The sequence below is a fragment of the Triplophysa dalaica genome, chromosome 2, assembly GCF_015846415.1.
Source record: "Triplophysa dalaica isolate WHDGS20190420 chromosome 2, ASM1584641v1, whole genome shotgun sequence".
Taxonomy (NCBI): Eukaryota; Metazoa; Chordata; class Actinopteri; order Cypriniformes; family Nemacheilidae; genus Triplophysa; species Triplophysa dalaica.
In genome coordinates, this window is record NC_079543.1 from 25,298,541 (window position 1) to 25,311,716 (window position 13,176).

At 36.5% G+C, this 13,176-nt stretch overlaps 1 protein-coding gene across 2 annotated transcripts in view; it reads right to left on the bottom strand.

Moving 5' to 3' along the window:
- cacna1hb (calcium channel, voltage-dependent, T type, alpha 1H subunit b) overlaps positions 1-13,176 on the bottom strand; it is a 73,229-nt gene that overhangs the window by 24,813 nt on the left and 35,240 nt on the right. For both annotated transcript variants that reach the window (XM_056770087.1, XM_056770082.1), the window contains 8 exons: positions 12,581-12,893; positions 11,860-11,952; positions 9,685-10,336; positions 7,011-7,360; positions 4,656-4,807; positions 4,385-4,570; positions 3,376-3,490; positions 510-665 (listed from right to left, as the gene is read on the bottom strand). In XM_056770087.1, coding sequence (XP_056626065.1) covers positions 510-665; positions 3,376-3,490; positions 4,385-4,570; positions 4,656-4,807; positions 7,011-7,360; positions 9,685-10,336; positions 11,860-11,952; positions 12,581-12,893 — 2,017 coding nt within the window. The remainder of the gene's footprint in view (positions 1-509; positions 666-3,375; positions 3,491-4,384; positions 4,571-4,655; positions 4,808-7,010; positions 7,361-9,684; positions 10,337-11,859; positions 11,953-12,580; positions 12,894-13,176) is intronic.

Below are 13,176 nucleotides of genomic sequence, written 5' to 3' on the forward strand. Positions count from 1 at the left end.
TTCTGTCGAACACAAAAGAAGATATTTTGAAAAATGTGGGACACTTATCAGTTGTGGAGCACCACTGACTAGTGACTACCATAGTAGTTTACTTCCCTATACTATGGAAGTCAATAGTGACCCAGAGCGGTTTAATTTCCCACATTCTTCAAAAAATCTTCTTTTGTATTCAGCAACTTTGGCCCCAATTGACTTCCATTGTATTGCCACAAAACCACTGACACATTTCTCAAACTATCTTCTTTCGTGTTTCACAGAAGAAAGAGTCATATACAGGTTTTAAAAGAATAAATGAAGACAGATTACCTTAAAATAGCCAGATCAACTAAAAAATACATTTTCAAGGTTTATTTTACGTGCCCAAACCCGTCTCTATTGGAAGAAACATAATCTGGCATTATCACACATTTTCATCCATACACTGTTGTTTAATATATTTTTTATTAAAGTTCCTGGTAAGTAAAGAACACAGGTCTAATAATTCCCCGGCACGAAGTCTGACTTCTTACCTCAGCCTGGAAGCCTTCTACTAAGATGGCAACCAATAAATTGAAGAGGACGTAATTCCCGAAGGTCATCAGGGCCACGAAGTAAAGAGCCGCCAACGGAGAGGTAGAGGCCATGCCATTATACAGAACCACATTCCAGTCTTCCTGGGTCAAGGTCTGTAGAGAGACAAAGGACAGACGCCGTGATAATGACAGCTTTCTGAGACTATGAGTGTCTGGTTTTTCTCACTTGCAGTTTCATGGACAAATATTTTGAAGGTTTTGACTCATCACTCCACTGTGAATGGGTAAATCACATCTGCGCTTGAGTAGTTACTTGGCTTAAATGTTCATGAGGAAACTGATCAATAGCCGTCGCTCAACTTGTGGAGCATTGCACTATATCAACACTAAGACCAGGGGATTGATTCCCAAGAAATGCAAATACAGAATTTGTTTAAGATGCTTGTTATTAGCTTAGTTTGTTTCCGCTTTAATGAATTACCAAATGGCTGTAATTAATTTACTTTTCCCCTGATTACAATTGCTTATGTACTCGCATAACAACAATTTAATAATCTTGTATTCAACGAAATTGAACATAAACATTTTAAATTTAGCTGTTTAACGTTACAAATGAGGTAATTATCTAATTTATATAATTATATGTATTGAAAAAATGTTTACACAACTCTTACCAATCCATCGGCAGAATTTTCCATGAATTTTTTAAACACGAAAATCCACTTTTTACTATTTTACAGTGGGGGACTATTATCTATGTTCTGAAACAGTAAAGCATCTACAAATCCAAATGCAGATTTTTTTTTAAAGAAGTCTTTGACCAAATGAAGAAACAAAAAGAAAAAAAATAATACTAATAATTTTTTAAGCATTAAAAGTATTTATAAATATATATAAAAATATAATAAATATGATAAAATACACACACATTTATATATATTGTATATTCCTTCAGTGTATTCATAAATGGAGTACCCTAAAATAAAAAAAATAAAAAAACATCCAAACTAGTGCTGGCAACAATTAATAACTATTTACTTTTTTAAAGTCACTTAGTTACTGTAAATGTCAATCATAAAAATGAAAATTATCCTAAAAGTTACAAATAAAAAATATATATTTTCTTTTTAAAGGGGTCATATGACATGGGTAAAATTAATATTTTTGTTTTTTTAGATGAAATGCAATACGTATACACGATTAAAGGTTAAAAATGCTGTATTTTACACATACCGTGCATTTTGAATCTCCTCTTTGAAACGCACAGATTTTTTACAAAGCTCATCACTCTGAAAAGCGAGGTGTGCTATGATTTGCTAGATAACCAGTGCGTAGTGATTGGTCGAATACTGCAAGTATATGAAGGAAATGTGACGCCTCTTACCATATTTTGAACATCAGGTTCCAGAGCAATTTTTCTAAAAGTGAGCTTTCCTGTAGCTCAGTGGTTAGGGCATTGCGTTAACAACGCAAGGTTGTGGGTTCGATCCCAGGGGATTGCAAATACCTATGTAAAATGTATAGGATTAAGTAATGTAAGTCGCTTTGGATAAAAGCGTCTGTCAAATGCCTAAATGTAAATGTAAAAGGTACGGCCACCTTACTTGCGTTTAAATTTAGGTGGTATTCATACCATGAACTGACGTAAATTTGGAAACTTAAACACACCAAAGACACAGAAAAACACATATTCACACCATATGACCCCTTTAAGAAATAAAGACAAAAACTTTTTTTGGCTCATTGAACATTCAGCTGCACAGAACTTTGAGGTTGTTTTTCCTTTAGCCGAGCATATTTCATACAGACATCCACATAGGAAGCCGAACCCATCTACAGCTCCAGACTGATTTAGAACAGAGGAAAACCAGCAGGTTCAGTCTGGGGTTTATTTTCTGCTTACAAACACACACACACACACACCTCCACACAGACAGAAATAGAGATTAGGGAAATTAAAGGCTCTGGGTGCTGAGGAAACCTTGACTCGGATGGCTTCCCTCAGGGGCCCGAGTTAATACAGCACCATATCAGTGTTTGCACAAGTGTCACCCACCAGTGACCCCCATCACACTGGCCAATACTGCAGGGAGAAGGCTGATGACCTCATCATGTCTGTAAGAATACAGGGCAGACCTTGATGACCTCAACAGTTTTAAAAACTCGGAAACATTTTGTAGAAGTTTGGATAATCCCGGTTTAAAAAGCAACACTGAAGCACAAACATGCTCAGCCTGTCTCAGCTGTTGTCGAACTGACAAGGACGACTGTGATAATGTTCATTGCTATTATATACAAATAAATGGAATGTAAAAAATATTGAATGTAGAATAAGATTTGGTAGATTCAATTTTTTGTTAAATTATTTATAAACCCTTAATATAAATGCACATTTAAATGACTGTTATGTCACTGATTGTTTGCTCAGGCATGCAGGGATTTATTACTGTATTCAGACCGGCTAAATACCCACAATCCCTTGCCTCAGCGTTCTGGCAAATGCTGCTGTTCCAACATTAAGAAGTGAGTATTTAATCACACCTTGTCTCCAAAGAACAAAATATGCTATTCCTAGACTTTAAACTTTTAAAAGCCACTGTAAAATTTTAATAAGTTCAGTTGACAGATTTCACCATAGCGACCTACAGACTTATGCTGGTCAGCAAAAATTTGGGATTTTAGGAGCACCGGCTTCAAAAGTGTGTTGTGTAAAGGTTTATCTTTCTCAAAAAATGGACCTTTACGATATGACTTTCTAAGCTAGAAAAAGCAGACAAATTTACTTTTATCAAAAGTAAATCCAAAAGGGTAAATACTGGACGTTCAGGAGAATCTGCAAAGATGGTAAGAGCGTTTTGCTAACCTGGAACACAGTGACGATGGCCCAGAGCAGTGAATCAAAGTTCTTTCTGTCCGACACTGTATCTCCATTCTCCAGACGAGTGAACTTACACCCAAACAGATGCATCCCCAATATACTACAAAACAGAAGACAAGAGAGATAAAAATGTATTGCAAAGAAAACATTTATTCAATTTTATGCAAAACTTTTTATGCAATAAGATTTTTAAACAATTTGCATCACACTGTCATCGATTCACTTCAATCACATTTAAATTAATAAAATGAAATTGTAATTAATGATTGCAATCCAAACTGTGCACTTTTGGAATAAAACAATATTTTGTTCTGCAATTATTACACACTATTCTGGTTAATGTTTCATAGTTTTCTAAAACTAACCATTAAAACATTTCTGTTAATTGAAATCAATTAAAAAAAATCTGCTTTTGAAAAAACGTATGTTGTCTCAGAAATAAACTGAAAAAAGTTTTGTTAACGACACTCAAAGTAATCAATAAACATAACTTAAATTGAAATAAATGTAACTTAAAAAGCGACATAAAAAGTAAACAAATAAATAATAAAATGACAAATGCACATAACATAATTGCTAAAATGTAAACTGAAATTTACATAACAATAACAAATATAAAATAATAAATAAATATAAATATAAAATAAAAGATAATTTTAAATATTAATAAAATGACAACAAACCGAAAATAAAACTATAACTCACTGTTTTTAATTTGTCTGTATTCTGCACATTTACCAAACTCTGTTCGATGTTCATTCTACTTTCTATTAATTTCTAAAAATATTTTCTCTGAAATATTTAATGCATTCATGGAACTGCCGTCTGAGAATTACTCTTTAAATGCTTTGAATGCAAAGTACTTCTCATCGTTCCTTTTCAAAACTACAAGAAAAACCTCCGAAAATACCCACACATGGTGTAACAGCATTTCTAGATTCATTCCTATTGACTCTTTCACTCTGTTTAGTTGTACTTGCTCACAAAGCCACACCTAAAAATGAAGATGAAGAGCATTAGCAGCATGCAGAAGGTGGCCACGTTGTCCATGGTCTTCATCAGTACCACCAGCTGCCTCCGCAGGGCCGGGAGAAACCGCACCAGCTTCAGGACCCTCAGCAAGCGGAACGTCCTTAAAACCGAAAAGCCTCCTTCTGCTTGCCCAACGAGCTCGCACACACTTCAAATAAACATCAGACGGAACATGTGAGATCAGATTACACAGTATCAGGATGGAATGGCAACAGAATTTAACAGCAGAGTACCTGATGATAACAATGATCCCATCAAAGATGTTGTAGGGGTTGCTGATGTAGTCAAACACGCCACAGGCTGAGAGTTTCAAGAGCATCTCTAACGCAAACAAACTGGTGAAGACAATATTACTGATCTCCAATGCGTCTGTTAACTCTTGAGGCTACAGAAGAGAGAAAGAGAGAGAGTTTTTTGTCAAGTGGTATGTATTTGTATTGTCAACAGGGTTGGAAAAAAGGGGGGAACACAGGTTGTGAATTTCAATGGAAAAGATAACCAAATCCTCTCAGTCTAAGGCCATTTCCAGCACGGATTGTCAAACAAACATGTAAATACACGAAACTAACAAAAGTATCTCCCACAAACTAGAAATGTAGCATAATTTTTAAGAAAAACGTTTCTGGTTGCCAGTCAATGGAAAACCGGGCATAAAACGCCTCTTACCATATTTGAAACATCAGATTCCAAAGCAATTGTGCTGACAGGTAAGGCACCTTACTTGCGTATACATTTGGGAGGTCTTAGTCAAATCATACCACGAACTGAAGTAGATTTGTGGGGTCTGGTTACACGAGGCGTTTCAGGCAGGTATGTGTGAGCAATTTATCAATTTCACATGTCTAATACATGCATTGGCACAGAAAAACACTTATTCAATCAAATCAAAGTCAATCAAAAGAGGACAGGAATATGCAATGAATTTGTGCTCTATATATAGAAAATGTTAAGAAACTTCACCAGTTTAATGTTCGTAAATAATAGTCATTATACTGTATGAATGAATACATTTTAGAAAGTAAAGATATATTAATTTAATCTTCAGAATATGTATCGGCAGTGCAGACATCACTCTCAATAATCGGCTATCAGTATCAGTGGAGAAATTTAGTATTGGTGCATCTCTATAGATTTATTTTTGCATTTGTCTTATGTGCGAGGGTCCATAAACAGAGTTTACTCCTCTGCTTCCAATTTCTTCCGGTTATTTCATATTACTTAAAAGTAAACTTCCTAAAAAGTGTAAACAACACAGTTCAGACACAAGGTTTGGGGAGTTAAGAGGCACGGGTTAATACTCTCATCAAACAGTGGATTATATTTTACATTTATATTTTATCAAATCCATTCGTATGCCTCAAGGACACTATATTGCATGGAGTTATTTTATAATGCCTTGGAATCCTTTTAAAGAATAAATTTAAAATGAAAAAAGTAAAGCTTGAGAAAGGCACACACAATTCACTTCCATCAAAATGACACTTTAAAAAAAACTCAGTTTTAGTTTCCACAAAAAAATTGAAAATAGAAAAGTGACACCAAGGTGAATAAACAGACTAAAGACATATTGCTGATGTCCTTCTAGAACCTGGTACGTCCATATATATATATTTTTTTACCATAAATCATTATTATGAGGCCCCCTTTATATTTGTCACTTGGTTTTGCAAATATGTAACCGACAAAAAATATATTAATTATATATAATTATTATTATATTAAAAAGTGATTGCCACCTTTGACGACATAGTATTTAATCATCAAGTCCAGTGGTCTTCCATTCCCTGAAGAAAAGTGGATCTGGAAATACAAGGTTTCAGAAAGGCAGCGACGATATATAAATATAAATCTCTTGAAGTGTTAATATAGGAGAAACGATGCTAAAGTAACAAGATTTCTTTAATAAACTTTCACAGAAGAACACATGAAGAACAACATTCCCCTATAAGACCTCTTTAGTTCTCACCTTTGTCCTGTCTATTTGCACAAAAGTGTGGATGTATATTGTATGACGTGACATATGATATACAAAGAGACGTTTTTGATAGACAACACAGACACAGGTCTGAAGAACAATACATATACAAAAGCCAGCACAGCACACACACTTAAAGCGCAGCAGTGTTTCAATGGTATGACAGTATATATCTGTGTCTTCTCTCTCCCTCCCTCTCTCTCTCGCTGCCTGTGGCTTTGTTTCTCGCAGAGGAAGAGCAGGCGAGTGTTGTTATTAACTGTGTCTGCTGTAATGTAAATAATCATTTCCCTGGCAACCGTGCGACTGTCCTCTGCCTCAAACCGGTTAATCTCAGAGTCTTTCTGTAAGACACACACACGCAGACAGACTCCCACCGACACACATTAATCCTGACCGAGGGGGTTAATGAAATGCAACGTGAGCCGTACACAACACAAGAGATCATGTCACGATGAGAGCTCGCACTGTAACAAAAATAAAAATGTTCTACCGGATCTGATCCAATAATTTTGTTGGTTTTGCAGTCGCAGTCAGAATGATTCGGCCATGTAAAATAACGTATCTGACTTTTGAGATGTCGCGCATGGACGTCACGTGTGATATTTTTTACCTGTTCATGGTACTCCACGCCCATGCTGAGTGTATTGATAAGGATTGCGATCATTATCCCTCTGTTGAAGTATTTGCTGTCCACAATCCGCTTCAGCACAACTTGGACGAGATGAACGCACACACACACGCAACTCTTTCTCCCAGACTCCTTTTCCTCCACGTCCTGGTGCAATTTGCTGTGTTCCGCGCTGACATCTGGCCCCTGTTTCTCTGGGTCCGGTTCACCGTTAGGATCGCAGGTGACACCGTCACCTTCCAGAGCGCAAATTGGGCAGGAAGATAGTTCAGAAGATGCCATCCCTGCCCTCCCGTCCATACACACACTTGAGCATGGGCCTGGATACACACCTGCAATGAAGAACGAGTACAATGTGTTAAATAGTACCCATAGTGTGGACTAACTGTGCTTTCACAATGCCAGCGACACCCAGCGACAAAACGAGGTGATGTCATTCATTTCAATGGCGGGCCATCGACACGAACAATTGACCGTTGATGACGGGAAGTGGGCGTGTCTAGCAACTGCTCAACTTTATGGAAACGATCACGTCATATTTCTCTCGTAGTTTGTTTATAAATGTAACTAGAGCAACAGCTAGGAACGTCTTATTACGAACTCATAGCAAGAGACTAGCGGCACCTAGACCTACCCTACCCCATTACACTCAGTCGGCTATATAACTAATAAGAACAGAATTTTAGGATGATTTACCCTCTCAATTATGATTTACGACAATGAATTAACACAATAACAAGCATTAGTCTTTTTTATAACGGTGATCAATATTGTCTGTCTCGCAATAGGGTCCAGACCTGTCTATTAAGCCCCATCTGCTATGTCAGAGCTCCAAGATATTCTACATATTTTGATTCAGTTCATCCTGTCATATAAATGAACATGTAGAGATGTTAAAACGGAGTACATTACCCCATATTTTTACATTTACATTTTTAGGCATTTGGCAGATGGTTTCATCCAAAGCTACTTACATTGCATTATCCTGTACATTTTACATAGGCATTTGCAATTCCCTGGGATCGAACCCACAACCTTGCGTTGTTATGCTTAAATATTTCAGGAACACTATATAGTAAATTTGCTAACATTGGTTAACGCATTAGCTGCATTCAGCAAAAAGGTGCTTCAAAAAGTTCCATAAAGAACCTTTAACATCTGATTTCTGTTTCATAATAGGTTCTTTGTGGCCAAAAAAGGTTCTATAGATTGTAAAAAGTAAGAAAGAGATGGTACTTTAAAGAAACTTTGGCTGAATGGTTTTTCTATGGCTTCGCTGAGCTATTTCTATCTACATACACCGCGGGTCCTCTTGCATGTAATACGCCATGTTGTTTCTACAGTAGCCCTAAATGGACAAACTACAGACGTTTTTGTAAATACATTATTTCCTTCGGTAAAGAAGCGAAAATATCTTGTGTCAGCCACTGTAGTGGTTCGACAGCAAAGGGGGAGGGGCAATTCGCAACCTCACAACTAGATGCCCCTAAAAATATGTACACTGGACCTTTAATCTAACATGAACAACTGTATTTGCATTAACCGCATTAACCAATACAAATAGATGATAAATCATAGTATGTTAGTTTATTTTAGCTAATGCATTTCCTAATAGTAACAAATGCAACCTTATTATAAAGTGTTACAAATATTTGTTTTAAATTAAAAATAACAAGAGTTTTAAAAAACACCGTGTTGTCTCCGTTCTATGCTCAATATGTTTCAAATGTTCAATATAATGTTTGCTTTGTGCTATAAATTTGATAAGAATCTCAGAGTAAACCTGAACCCCATAACAACCCGAAAGATAAACCTGGGCACATATAAATCTACAGCTTTATCATGTCTTTTTTAAGAATGTGGGTTTAATGCAGGAAATACATCACAGTTCTGAATATATTTTGAACAAAATATTGCAAAGCAACTGAAGCAGGTTACTGCAGGCGAAAGTAAAGAGGCACAAAATAATAGACGGAGTGTGTGTTTGTGCAGTCAGTTTCTCAATTCAATTTGGAATTATTGGGGCATGTGAAGTGTGCGTAGCAAAAAAATTAAGTAATTTCATCTGTGCTATTAAGCTAGAACCCCAGAGACAGATTTTACTTTTAATCCATAAACCCAAAGTAAAATTTGGAACACGGCAGAAAGGCTAAAACTTGATAAGTATTTATATGTACTTACTTTTTGCCAATGTACATGTAACATAGCCTTTGGACACTTAAGCCATGCTCAAAAATCAACGCACAAAATATCAAAACCAAACTAAGACTAAATACGAAGACTAAGTATTTGATCAGATGGTTATTAAGTATGTCCATAGTTAAAGGGACAGTTCACCCAAAAATGACAATTCTGTCAAAATGTATTCACCCTCAAGTCGTTCCAAACTTTATATCTTCTGCAGTACATAAAAGAACATATGTTGAAGAAAGTTGGTAACCAAACAATATTGGCATCCATTGACATCCACTGTAAGAACACAAAAGCACCAAGACATTTCTTAAAATATCTTATTTTGTGTTTCACAGAGGACCAACATGAAGGTGAATATTGATGAATTGAATTTTTAGTTTTTGATGAACTATCTCTTTAAGTCTCCACATACTTTATGGAGACGATCTGTATGATTTGCACATTTTCACATTTGTGGTCTTACCGTGTTGCAGCTTGTAAGTGTCATGGAATCCACCACAAACTGAAATCTTCCTGCCATACAGCCCGTGATTGAACGCCGATCCCTTGGCCCCGCCCTTCGGTTGTCGGCGAGACCGCGAGTTTCCGCACACTTTGGAGGGCATTATGGTGGGGTAGTTCATTCCGAACCTCAAACCCCTTAAATTCGGCAGCGTAAGTGGGAGGGATGAGCCCTTTTTCTGAGTATCTCTATCAGGATGAATAGTTCTCATTTCAATGCCATTACTGATGTAATGCTGATGATGGTGTGTATGATGATAATGAGTCATAAAATACTGGCTCGGGCCCATTTTTGTCCCATTGTCGGCCCAAAACCCATTTGTCCCGCCTCCTGCCAAGGAGCTGTTGGAAGCGGCGTCGCCTCTTCGCCTGCGCGGGCAAAATTCGCCATAGAGACGAGTGACGTGCCGACAAAGTTTACGACAGACGTGGACAAGATATTTCAGCATCTCTTCGTAGCAGGATCCCGGTTCGGCCAAGCTTGCAAGGGTGGACTCGTTGCTACGGAAACGGGCCCGCTGCTCCTGCATCAGCTGGTTCTCCCGTTGTTTGGTCTCAGAGAACTGTGTCGCTATGACAACCAGACACAGGTTGATCATAAAGAAGGAGCCTACCTGTGTACAGATTACAACATGAGTATAATGGAGATATTGAAGGCAATGGTCCATAAAGCATGACGGGATTGAAAATTGCAACTGCACAAGCCTATACGTTTATGGTCAGTCATCACTCAACAAGAAAATATGTGAAAGACTTGAGTTTAAGACTTCTGACATCATATATTCAATCGTACTTAATAATGATTTTGATTAAAACCAATAATATGTACTGTATTGCACTTAGATACAAGCTATCAAGATTTCCACACTGTTTGGATTACACGGTGTGTATACATTCTCTCAATGTCTTTAGAAATGTCTAAAATTGTTAAAGGTTAAAGCTGAAATTCATCATTTTTGCCTCTATTATCTGTTTGAAACCACATTGCAGGAAACTTTACGTGTCCCAAGCTTTACATGGATTCAAATCAAACTGACATTTTCCAAACAAATTTAAACTGTATATTTTATATATATATATATATATATATAAACACATAAATATACATGTACATATTTATGAGATATGAGTTATAGATACATATACATAATGTAAATTAAACTTAAATATTTGTTGCATAACCACATGTACATATATGTAATCATACATGCCACACACATATGATGTAAACACAAAATGTATTTTAATGTTTATTTTATTTTATTGACCGCACTATATTAATGTTTATTTTTAATAAAAAGTTTGTGATTTAAGCTTTTAATGGGATATATGCACATGGAGCGATGACTTATTTCCACTGTAATCTTAGCCAGCTCTGTTACATCCAATAAACATAGCGTCCATAGGGAACAATGATGTTTTTTACTAGGCCGCTTTAAGATGCAACACTACATCATACATTGACAACCAAAAAGGAGAAGCGCTTCAAGCAATGCATTTCAAGCAACATTCACAAATACGAAGTTGATATGATCATAAAGGTTCTCAACAATGTTTAGCTGTAGTGATGTCGGTTGGCAAAAAATTAAAAGTTTTTTATTTTTAACACATCGTTAGTGCTTGGTGAAAAATTACCTCAGCCCTATGAGAGCAGAAGTGCCTTAGCAGGACACTTTTTAGACACTTAACATATAGACAGTTACATCGTATGTGTGCGTGCCTGGACCGCAGCCAATTTCCGGTCTAGGTTTTGTTGATCGGTTTGGCTAGTGACTAATATAACTATTTATTTAATTTAAATTATTATTATTTTTTAAATATTTTATTGTATACTCATTTTATTGAATAAACAATAAGTTGAACTTTTTTTATAAATAAACAAATTGTTGTTGAATGGGTCATGTAACTCGTTATATTTAAGTTCAGCCAAGTAACGGTTCTTCTACTGGTAACATCGCCTAGACAAACTTTGAACTTGCTTGCTAATGTCATGTACTTATTATTTCTTTCACTTGATTTTCGAAATAATGTACATAACACTACTTAAGTATATAAAGTACAATTACTCAAGTCATTTACACCCCTTATGATGGAGAAACTGTAACTCCATAACGTTAATCAGTTTATGTGCACTTACAATGATAAGGAAGATGAAATAGATGAAGTTGTAAAAGGAATGTGCATCCATAACATAATACATGATATCCACCCATCCCTCCAGAGTGATGACCTAAAAGACGACAGAAATACGGTGTCATAAATTTAACAGCAAATACACATTCAACATCGGTCTAGTGTCGTCCTGCTTAAGATGTCAAAAAAAAAGACATCAAATGTTACTCTACGTCACATCCCCAAAACTAGGTCATGATACAGCAAGCAATGATAAATGTCACGCTGTGGTCAATCGAATTACTCATAAACCTGATAAATGTCCGTGCCCCTTCCCAATCACATTACTAAGGAATATGATAAATATTGTTGCTTCTTAAAGATCGGATTAAATTAGAACATGATAAAACTTGATTTCCTGGGACAGGTAGGCTTTTTATTGATGTAAGGGGATTCTGTCTTGCTGTAGCCCCTGGCAACCATTCACTTCCTTTTCCAAGTCTAAAAGTAAGTGTCTCTGGGTGCCAAAAGGATATGTGAGGATAAGAAATTTCACCGCCTGCCAAAGTGAATATATACTCAGCGAAAATCTTAATGAACAACTTGGAGCAGATCTCTAACACGCATTCAAGTTAAAAGAAATTCCTGACCCGCCTTATTAATGACATTGCATATACGTATAAATACACACACACATATACAAATATATTTAAATATGAAAAAAATATAAAAACACACAAACGCACCTGAAAAATGGCAATCCACGCATATCCGATGTTGTCAAAGTTAATGGCTCCGTTATGCGGATTATGATCGCTTGCTCTGCAGACGTTGTAATACACGTTCCAGTTCACACACCCATGATGGAGGGGCTGTTTGAAATCATGATCTGTTACATTATCAACAGTGACCTCACACCACATCCCCCCTTCCCGGCGTTGTGGGACACTGTGGCAGTGCAGCATTCCGTTCTCTCTTTCGGTTGAGCAAATGAAGGGAATGTCGTCCGACTCTTCCGGTCTGTAGTATTCATGTAGAAACTCTGAGAGATTATACTTCCTGTTGAGAGCATGTGGGGTTAGGGTACATCAGACATGACATGAGCTCATTTGGGTGCGGTACATTATTTACATTTATACAGTTGGCAGATGATTTTATTTGAAGTGATTTACAGTGCATTTAAGGTACATTTTATCAGTACGTGTGTTCCCTTGCCATCAAACCTGCAATCTATGCGCTGCTACAGATCAGCTACAAGCAACTGAGATTCTGATCTTTGTTTCCGCAGCTTGTTTAGAATCTTCATGACTTATTACATTAATAACACACACACTGGGGGTTT